Genomic DNA, 21,287 nt, shown 5'->3' on the forward strand with positions numbered 1-21,287 from the left:
CTGTAGCACTAAAAGTAAAACCCTAGAAACAAAAATTGGTGTTCAAGCTGATGATCAGAGAAGCAAAGCAGCCAGGCCACTGGAGTGTCCTCACCTCAGACAATGCTCAGACAAAGGAGGCGATCCCCTGAACCAGACATTGTGTCTACAGACGAAACCGCTCCTCACCAAATCTTAGACTGCTACTGAGACAGCACTGAGCTCCTTATATTCTCTCTAAAGCTGAGATTAAGACATGAACTCTGTTTCTCTAATAGACGGATTCACTCTCATGTAGCCCAGGATGGTCTTGAACTCAAAGAGATCCATCTTCCTCTGTCTCCTGAGTCTTGGGATTAAAGGAATGTGCCAACACTGCACGGCTTCTGTAACTAGCTAGTGTGGCTAGCTTTGCAGTATGATCTTCAGTGGCTTTATTAGATCATAAACATTGCATCACCACAATAGTCAAACCATTAGCATGTCAATGCTCCATTGAGTCATTATGAAAGCAACATAATACAAATTGTATTAAGTCAAATGTTTATTTCTCAGTTCTCTAAATTAAGATTCATATTTAAGCAAGCTACCAGTAAAATATATTATCACCATTTTAAATTGTAATAGAAATGCCACGCAATGGTGGCTCATGCCTTTAATCCCAGCACTCGCGAGGCAGAGGCAGGCAGATCTCTATGAGTTTGAGGCCAGCCTGGTCTACAGAGTGAGTTCCAGGACAACCTCCAAAACAATACAGGGAAAGCTTGTCTCGAAAAACCAAAACAAAATTGTAATAGAAATGCTTCAAAAACATGGGTAAGATACAGGAATTCAAGTTTCTTTGTTGCCAACTGTAATATGTCTTTATATATAATGAGTAATGTAAATACATATTCACTTAGTAAGTTATGTTAAAATTCATAAAGTCTTACATTGAGAGCACTGTTATTAATGAGGTAGGACTGAGAAAATACAAAATGTACAACAATCTTAGCATATTTAAATCAATTCCTGCAGACAATATAGGTGCCAAGGAAACAATAGGATATCTTAAGAAAGAATTTTTAAAAAATACATTTATTTAAATAAGAAACCATTTTAGAGGGGCTAGGGGGTAGAGAAAGCTGATCTGAACAGGGGAGAGCTCTTGGACCCCAGAGCGACAGTGGGGAGGCCAGCATGGGACTGATCTGGACCCCCCAAATGTGAGTGTCAGCGAGAAGGCCTGGGCAACCCATGGGGCCCTGAGCTGTGGATCAGTGTCTATCCCTGGAATACAAACAGTCGTGTGCCTATAGCACAAAGAGGGATGCTCTCTCAGCCTGGACTCTTAGGGGAATACCTGGACCCTACCCAGAGTGAAATGACAGACTCTAGATATCCCCTATGTGGAAGGATTTGGCAATAGTGTGGGAGAGTGGGGGAGAAGGGGAGTGCGGGAGGAGGGGAGGGAGAGGGAACTGGGATTGACATGTAAAACAAGCTATTTAAAATTAAAATTAAAAATGATAAAAAAAGCACAAACTAAGGTAATGCTGGAAATAGAAAAGTTGAATAAACAATCAGGCCCTACAGATAACTTACAGAATACAAGAGATGGAAGACACACTCTCATTCACTGAAGATAAACAAAAAGCAAATAGATTCATCGGCAAAAGAGAGGACCTGCCCCACCCAGAAGGATCACCTGAATCTGGCCACACCTCAATCTCCAGTGCCCTCAGGCCCCTGCCCTGGCCTTAAGGTGAGTGGGGGCCCTGCTCTGAGCCTGAACTCCTAATATCCTTCTGCTTCCATCTCCGTGGCCGTTTTCTGTGCCTAGAGAGGACCTGCCCCTCCTGGGTTGGATTACCTTGAGTCTGGCCACACCTCAGTCTTCAGCCCTCTCCGGCCCCCCTGCCCAGTGCTTGAGGTGAGTGAGGGCTCTGCTCTGGGAACCAACAACAAACATCCCCCTGACTCCATTTCCCCGAGCGTTTTCTGTGCCCAGAGAGGACCCGCCCCTCCTGGAAGGATTAACCTGAGACTGGCCACACCTCAGTCTTCAGTGCCCTCCATTCTCTGCCCTGTGCTTTAGCCCCTGCCCTGGGCTTGAGTCTTTAGTCCCCTGTGGTCTCTACCCTGAGCTTGAGAGAGTGCCAGAACCACTTGCTCCCAACAGAGTATTGGACCTGCTTGAACACACTGGAAGGGATCCTTAGACCCAAACCCAACAGGAGAGGAAGAAACCCCATGAGCTCCCACTAAAGGAAGTGATGGGAAGAAGGCAATATAAAAACACAGCCAACAACAGAGGAACCAGTATGACACCCCCAGAGTCTAGAAACTCTACACCAGCAAGACCTGAATATACCAACACAGATGAAACAGAAAAAAATGACCTTCAAAACAACCCTCTGAAAGTGATAGAGGCCCTCAAATGATATGTGAAAATCCCTTAAAGAAATGGAAGAAAACACAAACCCCCCAAAAACCAATGAATCAGCAAAACGCTTAAAGAAAGCAAGGAAAGCCAAGACAAAATGATCAAACAGATAAAGGAAGCAATTGAAACAGTTCAAGACCTGGAAACTGAAATGGAGACAATAAAAAAAAACACACACACACAAACTCAGGTAATGCCTGAAATCGAAAGACTGAATAAACATTCAGGAACTACAGATGCAAACATAACTAACAGAATGCAAGAGATTGAAGACAGAATCTTGGGCACTGAAGATAAATTAGAGGAAATAGATTCATCGAGAAAAGAAAGTCTTAAATCCAACAAATCCTTAACACAAAATATCCAGGAAATATGGGACACCGTGAAAAGACCAAACCTAAGAATAATAGGTATAGAAGAAGGTGAAGAAGCCCAGCTCCATGGTGCAGAAAACATATTCAACAAAATCATAGAAGAAAATTCTCCCAACCTGAAGAAGGAGATGCCTGTGAAAATGCAAGAAGCTTACACCAAATAGACTGAACCAAAAAAAAGTATCCCCACCACATAATAATCAAAAAAAACCAAACATACAAAATAAAGAATGAATGAATATTAAAAGCAGCAAAGGAAAAAGGCCAAGTAACATACAAAGACGAACCTATCAGAATTACACTCGACTTCTCCACGGAAACTATGAAAGCCAGAAGGTCCTGGATAGATATTCCGCATCTCAGCCCGCCCATTCCCCAACCCATGGCTCACAATCCACGGAGCTGGGTCTTGACCTCTTCAGCACTACAAAGTAGAGAGACACAGAACGGAGAAGCTTAGTGACTTTGGATCACACAGAACTTACTGTTCTGATCCTGCAGCACCTAAGCACCCCACTGCCTGCTTTACCGATGCCCCCTCCTCCTGTGCTCTCTGCTTTGGTCAGCATCTCTGCTGTCCAATTCTGGCTCAACAAGCCTGAAATCACACTGGAGGGGATCCTCTGGAATTGGTCTTTATGAAGGGACAGGTTATTAAGTTCACAAGTGTGCATAGTCATCCTCTGTCACAAAGGACAGGAAGCAAAGAATGAGTAAAATGAAGTAAGTGTCCCCACCTGGTTCTGTGGGTGACTCCACGATCCTGTTTCCTTGCAGCCAGGTTCTTACAGGAGTTGTGGCTTCTCTTGGCAGGTGGCCAGGCAGCAGCACAGGTGTCTGAGGTAGTTCACCATTGCTTTCTTGACCCCCTTCCACCTCGGGCATCTCAGGGTTTGGAAGGAAGCTGGGCCAGCAACCTCAGGCTGGCCATGGGTGATGGCATTCTCCTCTGTGATAGAGTCATCCTGAGTCATGGTCATTTCAGTTGTGTCATCCTCTTCCTGGGTTATGGTTGCTTCTTTTGTGGTGGCTTCTTGGGTGGGTTATAATCACTTCCTCTGTGATGGACACTTCCTGGGTTATGGTTGTTTCTTGTATGATGGTACCTTCCTCATTCATGACCTCTTTCTGTGTGATGTTCACTTGCTCACTAATGTCTTCTTCTTGTGTCATGATGTCTACCTGTGATGTATCCCCAGAGGAGGACACAAGTTTGTGTGACATCAACAACTGAGTTGGGAGGGCTGTGTCCAGCCATTTCCTTGTTCTGGAAGCTAAGCTGCTATCAACTCCATCACAGGTCATCAATTTAACACATTAAATGAAGCTCACAGGACCCACCCAGAACCAGCTATGGGACATAACCACAGAAACTGGTTGGACCTTTACAAGAAATCAAGCATGTTTGCTGAGGAATTTCACACCACTGAAGGCAGCGTGTGTCTACACATTTCACACACAAGCACTGGCTTGCAATTCTAGCAAGCTAAAACATCACTTGGTGTAAGACAGACATGGGTACTATCCAGCAATGGGCACCAGAGCCCTACTTGCCAGTTCTAGATAAGACATTAGATTTTTGAAAGACCCAGAAGTAGCCCCTTCCTCATCATCAACACCTGGGGAAACTAGGAAGCAAAAGGAAGGACTTCCCTATTGGACAATAAAGGTTCTGCAGTGTTGGCACACTCCTTTAATCCCAAGAATCAGGAGAAAGAGGAAGATGGATCTTTGCTTCTCTGATCATCAGCTTGAACACCAATTTTTGTTTCTAGGGTTTTACTTTTGGTGCTACAGACTATTGCTAAATTCTTAAACCAGAGATATTATTTTCTTAAAATAGATTTTACATATATGTTTTAAATTATGTACATATTTGTAATGTATATATGCCTTATATGTATACATCATGGACATATAATGTGTACTTGTGTGTAAGTGTGTATGTACTAAAGTGCTCACAAAGGCTAGAAGAAGGTGTCAGTTCTCCTGGAGCTGCAATTATGTGAGATTGTGCATTGTCTGTCCTGGTGGTGGTAAATGACTTCCAGACCTCTACAAGAACGACAAGTACTCTTTAACTTTTAAACTCTACTTTTTTTCTATTTTTATTGTATATACCAACCCCAGTTCCCCCTCCCTCCCCTTCCCCCAGCCCCCAACTCCTCCCTTCCTACCCCCAACCCACCCATTCCTATGAGGGATCAAGCCTCCCTTGGGGAGTCAACAAAGTCCAGCATATGATAGAGTCTACATCCAGGAACTGTTGGACGCAGTGACCCACCACCAAGCACAAGGCTGAGCTCCATGTGTTCAGTAGAAGAAAGGGAAGACCCCAGAGAATAGGTGCTCATGAGCTCTGGACTGTAGGTGAGGAACCTGTACGGGACCTAACTAGGCCCTCTGAATGTGGGTGGCAGTTATGTGGCTTGATCTGTTGGGAGGCCCCTGGCAGTGGGACAACAGGCGCTCTGAACTGCTTACCCATCTTTCCAGTCCCAATGCTTTTGAAATTTTTCTCAAGCAGAGCATTTTCCATGAATGGATTTAGTCATAAATTCAACAGTTGTATGTAATAGAAGGAATTCTTGTTTCGTATGAGGGCAAATGCACAAGCATGGCGCTGTCATGGTTTCTCAGAGAAGACATCATACTATATATCAGAAACCTGTAGGATGTCATAGTAAGCTTGGAATTGCTTAGATGAGAGTAGCCAGATTCCTCAAATCCAATTTCTTGAGATACTTTCTATGATTAACTTCTTTAAATTAACCTCACATTATGGAATTGTATTGTCCTGGATCTTGATTTGTTTTCATGACATCTTTCCAATTTTAAAACTCTATTCATCCATGTAAGCATATGTTACATTCTTACAGCCAGCACTAAAAAGGTGTAGGATTCCAAATTGAAATGTGTGTGTTTATGTGTGTGTGTTAGGTCCATGTGTGCTTGTGTGTATGCACGAGTGCATGCATGTGTGTGAGTGCATGGATCGGTGAGGGCATATGTGCGTTCTTGCATGCATGTGTGCAGGCATGCTTGTATGCATGTCTGTATATGCAGGTGTGCGTGCATGCGTATGTCTGTGCATGTGTGTGCATGTTTGTGTGCAGGCATGTAGGTGTGCAAGTGAGTGTATGTGTTGTGCGTGCATGTGTGGATGCATGTGTGCATGTGCGCATGCATGTGTATGGGCACACATGCATGGGTTCAGGCATGTGTGTGTGTGCATGTGTGCAAGCATGCTCGTGTGATTGTCTGTGTATGTAGGTAAGTGTGCATGCGTATGTCTGTGCATGTGTGTACTTGCATGCTTGGGTGCATACATATGTGCATGTGTGTGCATGTGTGTGTGCAGGCATGCTTGTATGCATGTCTGTATATGCAGGTGTGCGTGCATGCGTATGTCTGTGCATGTGTGTGCATGTGTGTGCATGTTTGTGTGCAGGCATGTAGGTGTGCAAGTGAGTGTATGTGTTGTGCGTGCATGTGTGGATGCATGTGTGCATGTGCGCATGCATGTGTATGGGCACACATGCATGGGTTCAGGCATGTGTGTGTGTGCATGTGTGCAAGCATGCTCGTGTGATTGTCTGTGTATGTAGGTAAGTGTGCATGCGTATGTCTGTGCATGTGTGTACTTGCATGCTTGGGTGCATACATATGTGCATGTGTGTGCATGTGTGTGTGCAGGCATGTATCTGTGCATGTGTGTGGATGCATGTATGCATGTGTGCATGCATGTGTGCGGGCACACATACATGGGTTCAGGCATGTGTGTGTGCATGCATGTGTGCAAGCATGCTTGTGTGCTTGTCTGTGTATGTAGATGTGTGTGCATGTGTATGTCTGTGCATGTGTGTGCATGTGTGTGCGTGCATGCTTGGGTGCATACATATGTGCATGTGTGCATGTGTGTGTGCAGGCATGTATACGTGTGCAAGTGTGTGAAAGTGTTGTGCGTGCATGTGTGCATGTGTGCATGCATGTGTGTGGACATACATACATGGGTGCAGGCTTATGTGTGTGTGCATGCACGTGTGCAAACATGCGTGTGTGCTTATCTGTGTATGTATGTGTGCATGCATGCATGTGTCTTTGCATGTGTGCATGTATGTGAATGTGTGTGTGCATGCATGCGTGTGTGCAAGTGTGTGTATGTGTGTGCAAGTGTGCAGGCATGTACGTGTGCCAGTGTGTGTGTGTGTTCATGCATGTGTTCGTGCACCTGTGTTTTCATATGTGTATGTGTGCAGGTTTGTGTACTTGTATGCATGAGCATGTTTGTGTACATGTGTGTGTGCATATGTGGGTGTGTGTATGATTCTGTGTAAAATAGGGCTGTTACATTTACTATGGATACCTCACTGAACCTAAAACCTAGAGCTCTATGTGGGGTTTTTGTTATACAGGGGATGCCTTTACCTCACAGCACTTGGTAAATAGATGTGTATTTGAGGCATTAATTGTATGGAAGCTACCTTTCATGATCCGATAGCAAGCTGTAAATTCATTGAGTACATGCATGGGTTTGTTGGAGTATGTGTGCCAAATGTGTGCCAAATGTGTTTCTGGGTGTGTGGCTATATAACTGACATTTATTATAGGGCAGGGTGTGCATTCTGGTAACCTAGCTGTGTATAGGAACTTTGGGTATAGAGGAAGCAGTGCCAAGCAGAACCTGACACCTAGCCCAGAGTAGACTGCTTTCACACTATGGAGTATTAACAATGGACCCAACAAAGACACGCTATCTCCTCTCCGTCTCTTCTCTCTCTCTCTCTCTCTCTCTCTCTCTCTCTCTCTCTCTCTCTCTCTCTCTCTCTCTCTCATCTATCTATCTATCTATCTACCTCATATCTCTGTCTCTTTGATTTCAGTCTGTGTCTTTGTCATTGCCTTTATGTCTGTTCTCCTCTCTCTTTGTGTATGTACATGCTTTGCTGTAGGGAGATGGGCACCTAGTAGGAGGAGGACACAGATGGCCTGTGTGTAAACAGAGCTTTGAGGAGCATGTGCATGGTTTCATACAAGCATGTGTACCTGAGTGTGTGGCTGTGTACCTGGCACTTGGCTATAGGGAAGAGTGTATATGAATAGAAGTAAACTAGCTGCAGGGTCTGTACATCTCCTGTTCTTAGCTCTCACTCTTCAAAGGTGAGTATAAAACACAGAGGAACAGAAGGGGAGAAGCTTCCTAGCATGAATGGATATCTTGATCTATATGTGTAAGTGGTACTTTTACTGTGGGTGAAGGGGTACTAACCAGGAGCTAAAACCTAAGTCTTATGTTTCTGTGGGCTTTTGGATGTGGTAGATCCTGACACAGGATCTGACTACAGGGGAGGTGGTGTCTAGTAGGACGTGTGGTGTCTAGATTCCTGTGTGGGACGTATGTTTTCTGTACCTTTGAGCTGTATTTCTTTTCCTTCTTCTATACCTATTATTCTCAGGTTTGGCTTCTTTACGGTGTCCCATATTTCCTGGATATTTTGTGTTCGGGATTTGTTGGTTTTGAGATTTTCTGGGTTAACGACTCTATATCCTCTAAAGAGTCTTCAACACCTGAGATTCTCTCTTCTATCTCTTGTATTCTATTGGTGATACTTGCATCTGAAGTTCTGGATCATTTACCCAGCTTTTGTATTTCCAGCATCCCCTCGTTCTGTATTTTCTCTATTGTTTCTATTTCAACTTTCAATCCTTCAACTGTTTGAGTTGTTTCCTTCATTTGTTTGGTTGTTTTTTTCTTGGTACTCTTTAGATTCTTTGAGAGATTTGTTTATTTCTTGAATTTTTCCCCCGTTTCATGGATTTTTTGTTTGTTTTTTTCTTCTATTTCTTTAAGGGATTTCCTTGTTTCCTCTTTGAGGGTCTCTATCATCTTCATAAAATAATTTTTAAGGTCTGTCTCCTCTGCTTTGTCTATGTAGTGCTTTTCAGGTCTTGTTGGCGTTGGTTCCCTTGATTCTGGTGGAGTCATGTTGGTTTTTCTATTGCAGAGTGAGCTCTTATTCTGTCATCTTCCCATCTCTTCTTTCAGTGGGTACTGGTGGGTTCTTTCCATCTCCACTGGTATCCTTCCTTCCTTAAGCTGAAGCTGGGGACGCTGACACTGAAGCTAAGCTGAAGCTGGGGTCACTGGAGGTTGTGGCCTGGAAGGGTTGATGTCTATCCTGTGTGTGAGGGTCTTCTGGATGCCAGGAGCGGCCCCCGGGAGCTGGAGGGGATGGGTGTTGGGCAGGGGATGGGGAGTGTCCCTCCGAGGCCCCAAGTTCACCTGAAGTTGGGATAGCCAGAGTTTGGGACATGGAAGGACTGATGTCTTTCCATGCTCTAGGATTGGTAGGATCAACATACTAAAAATTGCAATCTTGGAAAAGCAGTCTACAGATTCAATGCAATCCCTATCAAAATTCTGGCACAATTCTTCACAGACCTGGAAAGAACATTAATCAACTTTATATGGAAAAACAAAACACTCAGGATGGCCAAAATAACCTTATAAAATAAAGGAACTTCAGGAGGCATCACCATACATGACTTCAAGCTCTATTATAGAGCTGTAGTCCTGAAAACAGCTTGGAATTGGCACAAAAGTAGGCAGGTAGACCAATGGAACTGAATTGAAAACACTGATGTTAACCCACACACCTATGAACACTTGATTCTTGACAAAGAAGCTAAAACTATACAATGGAAAAAAGAAAGCATCTTCAACAAATGGTGCTGGCATAACTGGGTACTGGTATGCAGAAGAATGCAGATAGATTCATGTTTATCGCCTTTTACAAAACTTAAGTCCAAATGGATCAAAGATTTCAACATAAATCCAACCACACTGAAACTTTTAGAAGAGAAAGTGGGAAGTATTCTTCAACGAGATGGTACAGAAGACCACTTACTGAACATAACACCAGTGGCACAGACACTGAGATCTACAATTAACAAATGGGACTTCATGAAACTAAAAAGCTTCTGTAAGGCAAAGGACACAGTCAACAAGACAAAAAGGCAGTCCACAGAATGGGAAAAGATATTCACTAACCCCACATCTGACAAAGGGCTAATCTCCAAAATTTAAAAAGAACTCAAGAAGCAAGTCTCCAAAACAGCAAAGGATCCAATTAAAAAGTGGGGTACAGAACTAAATAGAGAATTCTCAATAGAGGAGGCTAAAATGGCCAAGAGACACTTAAGAAAGTGTTCAACATCCTTAGCCATCAGGGAAATGCAAGCCAAAACAACTTTGAAATACCATCTTACTCCTGTCAGAATGGCTAAAATCAAATACACCGAAGACAATTTATGCTGGACCCTACCCTGAGTGAAATGACAGACTCTAGATATCCCCTATGTGGAAGGAAATGGCGATAGGGTGGGAGGATAGGGAATGGGGGGGGAGGAGAGGAGGGAGAGGGAACTGGGATTGACATGTAAAACAAGCTATTTAAAATTAAAATAATAAAAAAAATCTTTTAAAAAAGAACAAGCTTGACAGCATCTTAGTCCTGGATGCAGTCTGCAGAGCTGTGAGGCTCACATTCCTTCTATAATGCCAGCCTCTGGTACCCTGTTACTGCAGCACAAATAGACCAAGAACTGATTCGTCTTCTCTCCCATTTACCAGAGTGTCCTATAGGAAGTGAGTCTCATGAAGGAAAGAAGCCCTCTTAATTATAGACAAGCACTGATGAGCACTCAAGAAAGACAGTATAAAAAGACTAAAAAGAAGGAAGAAAATTTCTGGAAAATGTGTTTTCACAATAAGAAAAGACAACCATACCAACCAATAGATGAGCCAAATGACAACAAAGCAAGCAGACACGCTTTACAGGAAGTCTTCTCTCCCTCTGCCGTCTCTCTGCAGAGCTCAGAGAAGAAAAAATAAATTACCTCAGTAATATAGATTTTGTTTTAGCTTTTTGAGGTAAAGCTTTATGTAGCTTAGTTGACCTCAGAGTGGTATGTGGCCAAGGCTGTCCTTGAACCCTTTATTCTCTTCCCTTCTCCAGTGTAGTACCATGAGTATCACCACATCCTGTTCAGAAATGACAATTAAATTTAAAAAAGGGAAACACTATATGTTATGAAAATTCTTAAGATGGAAATGGAGTATGATTCACTTTTGGAAATTAATCTGTTTTTTAAAAAGCATAAGGAAAGAGGGCAGATGAAGGACACCCACGTGCCTGAGCATTGTCACTCGGCCTGTGTGGGTAGAAGAGAACCATGGGCCTGACCAATGACACATTGCACTGAGCAATTGCAAGTAAACCTGATAGGACAAAAGGGTACATGTGACACACTGCAGCTTCCAGTGCGTTAATCCTAATGTAGAGGTGATAGACACATGGGAGAGATGGAGGAGCATAGTGTTTGGTTTGCCTGTTTTTCTTTTTATTGTTGTTTTGCTTGCTTTTCATCAATGTTTTTATTTGTATCTCTTTCTTTTAAAATTTTACTTTGGTGGAGCCGGTGGGGTGAAAGGTGGACATGGAGGGACTGGGAAATGAGTGGGATTGGAGTGCATGATGTGTAACTCCCAAAGAGTCAGTCTACCACAAGACCCAGCAATTCCACTCTTAGGCATATATCCAAAAGATGTAAATTCACACAACAAGGACGTCTGCTCCACTATGTTCATAGCAGCATTATTTGTAATAGCCAGAACTTGGAAGCAACCTTTTCGTTTCTGATTTTGTTAATTTACATGTTCACATTCTGCTGTTTGGTGAGTTTGGATAAAGATTTGTCTATCTTGTTGATTTTCTCAAAGAACCAACTGTTTGTTACATTGATTCTTTGTATCATTTTCCTAGTTTCTACTTTATTGTGTTCAGCCCTCAATTTAATTATTTCTTGGCATCTACTCCTCCTGGGTGAGTTTACTTCTTTTTGTTCTAGAGCTTTCAGTTTTGTTGTTAATTCTCTCGTGTGACTATTTTCCAGTTTCTTCATGTGGACACTTAGTGCTATGAACTTTCCTCTCAGCACTGCTTTCAGAGTGTCCCATAATTTTGGGTATGTCCTGTCTTCATTCTCATTGAAATCTAGAAAGTCTTTTTGTATTACTTCTATGACCCAGGAGTGGCGCAATTGTGCATTATTCAATTTCCATGAGTTTGTAGGGTTTCTGTAATTTGTGTTGTTGTTGAATTCTAATTTTAACGTATGGTGGTCTGATAAGATACATGGAGTCATTCTAGTTTTTTTTTTGTACCTGTTGAGGTTTGCTATGTTGACAAGTATGTGGTCGATTTTTTGAGAAGGTTCCATGTGGTGCTGAGAAGAAGGAATATTCTTTTGTGTTTGGATGGAATGTTCTATAGATGCCAAACCCAATTGGGTCATAATTTCTATTAGTTTCTTTGCTTCTCTGTTAAGTTTCTGTCTGGTAGTCCTGTCCAGTGGTGAGAGTGGGGTGTTGAAGTCTCCCACTATAAAGTATGTGAGGTTTTATGTGTGGTTTGAGTTTTAGTAATGTTTCTTTTACCAATGTGGATGCCTTTGTGTTAGGGGCATAGATGTTCAGAATCGAGACTTCATCCTGGTGGATTTCTCCTATGATGAATATGAAATGACCTTCTTCATCTCTTTTGATTGATTTCAGTTTAAAGTCTAGTTTGTTAGATATTAGGATTGCTACCCCTGCTTGTTTCTTGGGCCCATTTGATTGGAAAATCTTTTCCCAACCCTTAACTCTGAGGTAACATCTGTCTTTGAAGCTGAGGTGTGTTTCCTGTATGCAGCAGAAGGATGGATTCTGTCTTCGAATCCATTGTTAGCCTATGCCTTTTTATGGGCGAGTTAAGACCATTAATATTGAGGGATATTAATGACCTTTGATTGCTCATTCTTGTTTGTTTTGGAATGGTTGATGGTGGTGGAATCGTGTGTGGATTTCCACCCCTTTTCTCTTTTGGCTGTTGGTAAAGTGGGATTATCTATTGCCTATGTTTGTCTGGTTGTAGCTAACTTCCTTGGATTGGAGTTTTCCTTCTAGAACTTTCTGTAGGGCTAGGTTAGTAAGTTATGTTTTGTTTAAATCGGGTTTTGTCAGGGAATATTTTGTTTTCTCCATGTATATTGATTGAAAGCTTTGCTGGGTATAGTAGTCTGGGCTTGCATCTGTGGTCCCTTAGTGGTGAATGACTATCTGTCCAGGACCTTCTGGCTTTCAGAGTTTCCATGGAGAAGTCAGGTGTAATTCTGATAGGTTTGCCTTTATATGTTACTTGACCTTTTTTCTTAGCTGCTCTTAATATTCCTTCTTTATTCTGTATGTTTGGGGTCTTGATTATTATGTGGCGAGGGGACTTTTTGTGGTCCACTCTATTTGTTGTTCTGTAAGCTTCTTGTACCTTCATTGGCGAGTCTTTCTTTAGGTTGGGAATGTTTTCTTCTATGATTTTGTTGAAAATGTTTTCTGCCCCCTTTGAATTGGGTTTCTTCACCTTCTTCTAGACCTATTATTTGTACATTTGGTCTTTTCGCGGTGTCCCATATTTCCTGGATGTTTTGTGTCAGGGATGTGTTGGACTTAAGGTTTTCTTTGGTGTACGAATCTATTTCTCCTAGTGTGTCTTCAACACCTGAGATTCTCTCTTCCATCTCTAGTATTCTGTTGCTTATGCTTGCATCTGTAGTACCTGACCGTTTGCTCAGCTTTTCTATTTCCAGCATTCCTCCAGACTGTGGTTTTTTATTGTCTCCATGTCAGCTTTCAACCTTTACAGTATTTGAATTGTTTTTTGTAATTTTTGCTTCATGTTTTCCTCCGTTTCTTGCATTTGTTGTATTTGTTGGGTTGTTTTCCCTCAATTTCTTTAAGGGATTTTTTATATCCTCTTGAGGACCTCTATCATTTTCATGAAGATTTATTTAAGGTCATTCCCTTCTGCTTCATCCGCATTGGGGTGTTCAGGTCTTACTGGTGCAGAATCTCTAGACTCTGGTGGTGTCGTATTTGTTTTTCAGTTGCTGGGTATGTTCTTATAGTGTCTCTTTCCCATCACTTCTTCCAGTGGGTGGAGAAAGAGCCTCTTCCTCTTCTGGTGGGTAGGAGACCAGAGTTCCCTTTCAATGGGTGCAGGCAAATCCAATACTCTCTGGCTTCTGCTCTCTGCTCTCTGTCCTCTGTCCTGAGTGCCAGCAGGAGTAGACCAGCTCTCTCTGCAGGTTCCTGGTTGCTTGGTCATCTCTCTGGGGTTAGTCAGACCTGCTGCACTCCCCAGGTCAGGGGATCCAAGAGAGTAAACCGAGTTTTTAAATACTGCTTTTGAGCTGGGGATGTGGCTCAGCGGGTAGAGTATTTTTGTAGGACCCAGGATTCAGTTCCCAGCACTCCAGCACTGCATAAATCAGGTGTAATGGTACATCTATAATCCCAGTACTGGGGGGGGGCGACACCACTGTATCAGAGGACCTCAAGTATAAAGAGACAATAGAAGGTGTGAGTATCAATCTTGGTTTGTCAACTTGGTTGGGTCTGGGATTAGCTAAGGCATGTGTCACTGGGCAGGTCTGTGAAAGTATCTCCAGGGTTATCTGGGGGAGGGGCAGAGACACTCCCCCCAGGGGCTGCCACCAAAAGGTACAGATTTAAAGCTGTGGGGAAAGTGATGCTGCTTCTGCCACCACCTTCATTCCCTGTTGGTGAGAAATCAAGCCTACTCCTGCCTCTGCTGCAGCTATCCTTTGCCAACACTGGAATCTGATTTTTTTGGCTTTCAAGGTTCGACAAGGATCAGCAGCTCTCTGGAGTCCTCTAGGCCACCAGCACCAGATTGGGACTCTGAGGACTTCACCCAGCCTCATGTTCTGGGCAGCTCCTGGTCCTCTGCCTCTCCAGGGTGAAGACAGTCATAAGGATTACCCAGCCCTCACCAAGGCAGTCCATCTAATAAATCCCCCTGTAGCATATTCCTATCGGCTCTGTTCTTCTAGAGAACCTAACACAGAGGGGAAAAATAAGTTTGCAAATAAGTCCAAGTAACTGATAGTAGTATAAATATTTATTTTGTTTGTCTTCGGTTTAAGTAACATTTAAATTGTACACTTACATGGAGAAATTAAGAAAACATGTTGGGCACCTTTTGTTCTTCTAAAGTGTGCATTTTTCCTCTTAAATGATGACAAGGCGCTTTCTTGCTGCTTCATAACTTGATGCACCCCCAGCTCTGTATACACAGACTCTACTCACAGTGCAAACTGAGCTCCTAGAAACTCTAAGCTGCCTAAAGCAAAGAGTTACTGAGAGTCTGGTTCAAGGACAGCAGTGAGGAGATACTGTACCTCATTAACTTGGAGCAGGGGCTTCTTCAGAGGCCAGAACCCTAACCATGGCAGAGAACATTTCCCTCTCACCCAAGCTTAGGAGACTCTCTGAGAATACCATGACTGGAAGCTTTTGGGCATCCTACATGTAAAGCTACACAGTGCAAGCAAAGTAATCAAGGAGGGGGATGATGGGAAAAAAACCATAGTTGTGGGATGTGCAAAAAACATTTCCTTGGAAGGTGAGCACCGCTTCCCTATAGCTTAACAGGATCATTTTCAGCATTTGTTAATAACTTTCCCAGGATTCAACAGACAAAAGCAGTAAATGAAATCACAAAGCCACATCTAATGCATTGGAAAAATAACAGACACTGCACTGGCTGTCACACTGGTCAAGTCTAGCTGTGTGAGGGACTATTTAAACAGCAGTGTAGGGCTCCACGTTCTGTAATCACCTGGCTAAGCTCACACAGGATACTACAAAAACCAAAGGTGTGTACTACCTATGGTTTTTATCAGCAGTGTTTAAAGTATATGAAAAAATATCAATCCCTGCCTAACCTCTTTACCTGCTTCCACTAACAGATAAACTAAACAGGCACCAAAATAGGCAAAGCATAACTTCCACCTACTTCAATGAAGGCTGGTGTTAAATGGTTACTGAAGTGCCTACTCAGTGTCTGGGTGTTTCCCATAGAGAAAAGGCAAATGTGAGCTTTATTATTGCAGGAAAGTCACTTCTTCCTCTTCATAAATCTTTCTGCTTGTTTCAACAGTTCTTCCACGTCTTCCTTCTCCTCATCGTCCTTTCCCGGATGCCAGTCAGAGTCCTCATCTGTCGGCTCGTATCCTTCTTCCTCCTCATCGTCTTCCGGGAAGCTGTCATTCAAGTCGTTCTCACTGGGGTGCCCAGCATCATCACTATGGTCATCTACAGCAGCTCTGACTGAAAAACAGCATATTGCAAACAACACATCAACCACTACAATTGCAGTTAGGGATGTCTGTTGGAAAGCGCCTCCCTGCAGCAAGATTTAATTACTATTTAACTCACTCCTTTGAGTGTTAGAACAGGCTGTAGCAGCCTTTCTCCTTTGGGCCACCAACCAGCTCCCACATGGTGACACAGAGACTTCTTATTAGTTATGAATGCTCGGCCTTATCTTAGCTCCTATTTGAATCTGTTCTTTATCTGTTTTGCCTCGGGGCTCTTTACCTTTCTTTCTTTATATCTTACTTTCCTTCTGCCTCTATGTCTGTCTGTCTGGCAGCTGCCTGGCTGCTGACCCTGGGTGTGTCCCTCTCTTTCTCCCTGTTCTCATCTCTCTCATTCTTCTTTCTCTTTTCTCTCTCTGGCTGCCCCCCTCCCTCCCTCTCACACACACACAAACACAAACCTACATTTCTCCTCCTACTTATTCTCTCCGCCCTCCAGTCTTACCTACCCTTTCTCTGCCTAGTTATTGGATGTTCTGCTTTTTATTAGACCAATCAGTTGCCTTAGGCAGACAAGGTAAAACAGCAGCATATCTTTACATATTTAAACAAATGCAGCAGAAACAAATGTAGCACACCTTTAAATAGTTAAGTAATATTCCACAGCATAAACAAATGTAACAAATCTTTTCCCAGTTAAAATACTATTCCACACAACAACGGGCACTAAAGTGATCATTTGTTTATTAGTCTAACTCTCCACACTGTGAAGTCCCTGTGACTACCCTGGCCCATGAGAATCGAAGTGAGGGTCCCTAATAACACCATGCTGCCAGACCTTCAACCCAGACAGCTATGCTATGTCCTGCCCCTTCCAGATAGGCTTTCTCTCCAGCCTCTGACTCCCAAGTGCTGGGATTAAAGGCATGCACCACCACTGTGCAGCTTAGTTTTTTTTTAGTTTTTTAACTTACTAACACGGTAGTTGGTTTTTGCATTTGGAAAAGCAGCTTGTAAACATCTGCTGGACTTTATCACACCACTGCATCAGGCTCTCTGACAGCCCTTACTCCTTATCCACTTGACTCTTCCCATCTAAGTAGCAGCTTGAATCTCAGGTAGGTCTTGTTACTCTTCCTTAGTCGCTTTCTTTCTAGGTCTTTGGGGTTCCATTTCTTGGGGAAAGGAGGGGGCCTATCAGTGTGTATACACCACTACAGAAGGTTAAAAGCTTTGAAGCAGTTTTCAGTAATCACTCTGTATAGTAACAGCATCAGTTTCCTAGACAGACGCATACCACATACTAAGCAACTTGAAAGAACAACCCCAAAGTCAGATGTTGTTGGGGAAGTCCTGTGTATATGTCAATAAATTACTGCTGGCCAATAGGAATCTAGATAGGTGGGGCTAGGAGTCCAGGAGGATTCTGGGAAGAAAAAACACAAGAGAGTTCGAGATGTAACCGCATGGGGTAGGAAGCCTGGAACTATTCTCCGGTAAGAGACATACTTAGATTAACAATTATGGGGTAATTACTTAAAGCAGAGCTAGCCAGTAAGAGACAAACAAGGCCAACAGCTTCATAATTAATATAGCCTCCTGTGTGTTTATTTGGGACTGATACGCGGCAGAGCCCAGGCGACTGGCAGGGGATAAACCAAAGCAGCTAGCAAGGAAAAGCTTCTCTTTACAAAATGGTGATCAGGAGTGGGATCGAATTTCCATGCAAAATAACAAAAGATTTAAAGGAATTTTAGAAACAGAAGAACGGAGAGAAGCACAGATTTTTGGTAGCAGCATTTTCCTCAGGTGTGCTCTGTTTTGCTAGCGACAAGCCGAGATCCACGCAGCTCGCTTATGGGAGTCTTCCTGACTCGGCATAAAAAGAAAAAGAAAAAAAAAAACCACAGCCAGCAAGGTTGTTTTAAGAGACTCTGCTAACGATTGAAAGGTGTGTACGTACAGCTGGAAGTGGCAGCTTTTGCTGGATGTCAGCATAGACTGAGGCAGTAAGCTGGAGTCACGCTTACACCCGCCATCTTGAAACGGCAGTTTAAAACAGCCGCGGTTTTACAAATGAGACACGTGGCCAGAAAAACATAAAGATTTACAGTAAAGTCAAACTTGGATAAAGAAAAACCTCTAAAGGTTTACAGTGTGTTTAAAAATATACGTGAGATTAAGAGAGAAAATAAAACAGCAAAGTGGTATATAAATACAAAAGCCAGCGTTGTGGTGGCGCACGCTGGTAGGATTTACTCCAGAGGCAGAGGCAAGCAGATTTCCAAAGAGAAACCCTGTCTCAGAGAAAAATAAATGAAAGTGAAAGAAATAAAGTAATAATAGATAAATAAATAAGCCACGTAAAGATGGAAATCACACAGAGAGTCTGGATACTGTACACTATTGTGTTTTTCAGTTTTTTCATTGCTAAGGAAGGAGCAACTGCTAAAGTACATTTGATTATAAATGCTGCTAAATTAATACAACTTATATCTTTTGAAAATACCTTGACTTCAAAATTTAAGCATAAGGATATGTTACTCCGAAAAGGAGTTTTTATTTATGTTTCTACAGAAAATGAAAAGCTGAAGATTCCTTCCAGGCTTCTGTGGTTTGACGAACCAAGACCCCTGGAAGCAGTGGACCAGATGTTCCAAAAATTGAAACAGCTAAGATGATGCAGCTTTACAGACCCTGAAAATAAGGACTTATACAGGTTTCTGAGTTTTGTCATGATCCCCATGGTATGAACAGCGCCCCCTTCCAGCAGGAAGCAGTTTGGAATGAGCAATGTCCCAATTCCCATCTTGTTTATAAGTCTTTGTTTTCATTTAAATGGGATTGTTTATAATTGGTTAATGATCACAACCAATCTCCTTTTAATGGTAAAAGGGGGAATTATGGTATGGGTATTGTTTTTCATTTATTGATACAAATTCAAAGTCAATTTTGTGATAAGTATATTTCTCCTCTTGACTAAGTATTGTACTTATACTGTTCTTTTAAAATGTAATGCATAATTAAATACAGACAATAGATAGTTACTTATAATAGTCAGAATTTATAGTTAGGTAAGTTAGGTTTTCTAGATATATAGAAATGTATTTGAGACAGATAAATAGTCTTCAAACCTCTCAAAGACCTTCAGAAAAATGGCATTTAAAATGGTTTAGGGTTTTTCTTGACAATGAGAAATGTCTGCTCCTGGCAGCACCAATTATGTCTCAGAGGAAAATGGGCATCGAAGAAACTCGTTATGGAGTTTGCTTTCAACATGGCAATATTAGCCATTTGGGCAAGAAACTGCTCTTGCCTAGACTGTTTGACTGTTGTTGTATAATCTGGACATGCAGGACCCACAGAAAAGTGACTGCTGAACTCAGTCTTACAGGGTTCCTGCTTCATGAAAGAGTCTAAGAGACTTTCTACAGGACAAAGAAAAATGACTGCCAGACTGCCAGCACAGATGGACAGTTTGAAATTTCCTGCTTTGCTGAGAAGTGTTCCAGATACATTGTGGCCTATGGGCTGAAGATGGATGCCCCAACATTACAGAGGAACTTCGGGTGACTGTCCAGGCAGTAAGATACCTCTGTCAATCCTAGTGTTTATATATTATTCTTCTGTGGTCTTTGATGGAGTTGAAGACAGATAGTTATAATTACAGTTTTCCTTAGTTATGATAAAGGATAAGCTACATAGAACTTTGGACTCACAAGGATGGGATGGATGATATTTTCTTTAAATCTTGCTAAAATATTGTAACTATGTTCTTATTTGATAACTGTTCTGTTATATACAATTTGACTGTGTTAAAGTTAAGACCTTTCTTTTTGTTTAAACAAAAAAGAGGAGATGTTGGGGAAGTCCTGTGTATATGTCAATAAATTACTGCTGGCCAATAGGAATCTAGATAGGTGGGGCTAGGAGTCCAGGAGGATTCTGGGAAGAAAAAACACAAGAGCGTTCGAGATGTAACCGCATGGGGTAGGAAGCCTGGAACTATTCTCCGGTAAGAGACATACTTAGATTAACAATTATGGGGTAATTACTTAAAGCAGAGCTAGCCAGTAAGAGACAAACAAGGCCAACAGCTTCATAATTAATATAGCCTCCTGTGTGTTTATTTGGGACTGATACGCGGCAGAGCCCAGGCGACTGGCAGGGGATAAACCAAAGCAGCTAGCAAGGAAAAGCTTCTCTTTACAAGATGTGAATGCTGGTGACAACTGCTTTTAAATGTCATCAGGAAGTATGACAGCATTTTCCTTGCACTGATTTCTCTTGCATTCACTATCCTGTCCAAAGCTCTAGCACTCTGAAAATGTGTGGAAAGCAGTAAGGGCTCATGTTAGGCAGGCACAGAAGAAGCGTGGCAGGTGGCAACACAATACACAAGCAGTGCAGACCTCAGCTGCAACATGTGGAAAACCTCCATGGACCCAGCGTTTCAGGAGGGCTACAGATGAGAAGCGAAATACCCAGCCTCTAGAGTGGTTGCTTTAATGCTGATACTATGCTATACTGCATTATCTGAAACTCAAAGGCTTAACTTCTCATAGCTTAGAAATAAAGGGACCAGACCCTCACTCAGCCCCCTGGTTTAGCAGCCATGACAGGCTACAGAAAAGACACATGGCCTCTGACATAAGGAAACTCCAGATCCTCTGGCCTTCCAGAGCCTAGGGCCAAAACTGAACACAAAGAAACTCCAGCCCTTACCGCCCCCCACCAGCCTCCTAGATGCTTGGTTCCTGGGAACTGCTTGGCCAAACTCCTGGGGGGACCAAAACCTCCCCTGTAGTCTCCAGAATATAGTTCTGAAAACTATTGGTATCTACATACAACAGGCCACCTGCAAGTAACAAGACAATGCCATAGAAGCCACAGAATGTTTCCTCTCAGCACTGACCAATGAAAATAACTGTTACACAGGTATTTCATGCCAAAATATGACTTTGAGAAATTCTCCTAATTGTTCCCAAATGTCAAACAATAAGAAACCAACCCGTACCTACTGATGTAATCCTGTATCTTTTGTCCATAAAACCTAGCAGTAGACAGGGAACTTCACTCCCTCTGGAGGCTGCTGCGACAGCTAGTCAGGCAGGGTCCCTGTCATGGGTGGATGAACAATTAAAATCTTGCTTTTGCAGTTAGTGGGTCTGTCTCCCTGGTGGTCTCTGGGGACTTTGCAACTTGGGCACAACAATCTTATGTAGTCATGGATGTCCACCTCAAATGAAAAGTGTTTAATTTTTTAAAAAGAAAAAAGAACCTAGTTC

General features: G+C 42.5%; 1 protein-coding gene across 1 annotated transcript in view; it reads right to left on the reverse strand.

The window, feature by feature from the left end:
* Positions 1-14,906: 14,906 nt before the first annotated feature.
* Positions 14,907-21,287, reverse strand: part of LOC121137123 (aprataxin and PNK-like factor) — a 31,853-nt gene continuing 25,472 nt past the window's right edge. The window contains exon 3 of the mRNA XM_040739027.1: positions 14,907-16,009. Coding sequence (XP_040594961.1) covers positions 15,798-16,009 — 212 coding nt within the window. The 3' untranslated portion in view covers positions 14,907-15,797. The remainder of the gene's footprint in view (positions 16,010-21,287) is intronic.

Source organism: Mesocricetus auratus, unplaced genomic scaffold (genome assembly GCF_017639785.1).
Source record: "Mesocricetus auratus isolate SY011 unplaced genomic scaffold, BCM_Maur_2.0 Super-Scaffold_100676, whole genome shotgun sequence".
Lineage (NCBI taxonomy): Eukaryota > Metazoa > Chordata > Mammalia > Rodentia > Cricetidae > Mesocricetus > Mesocricetus auratus.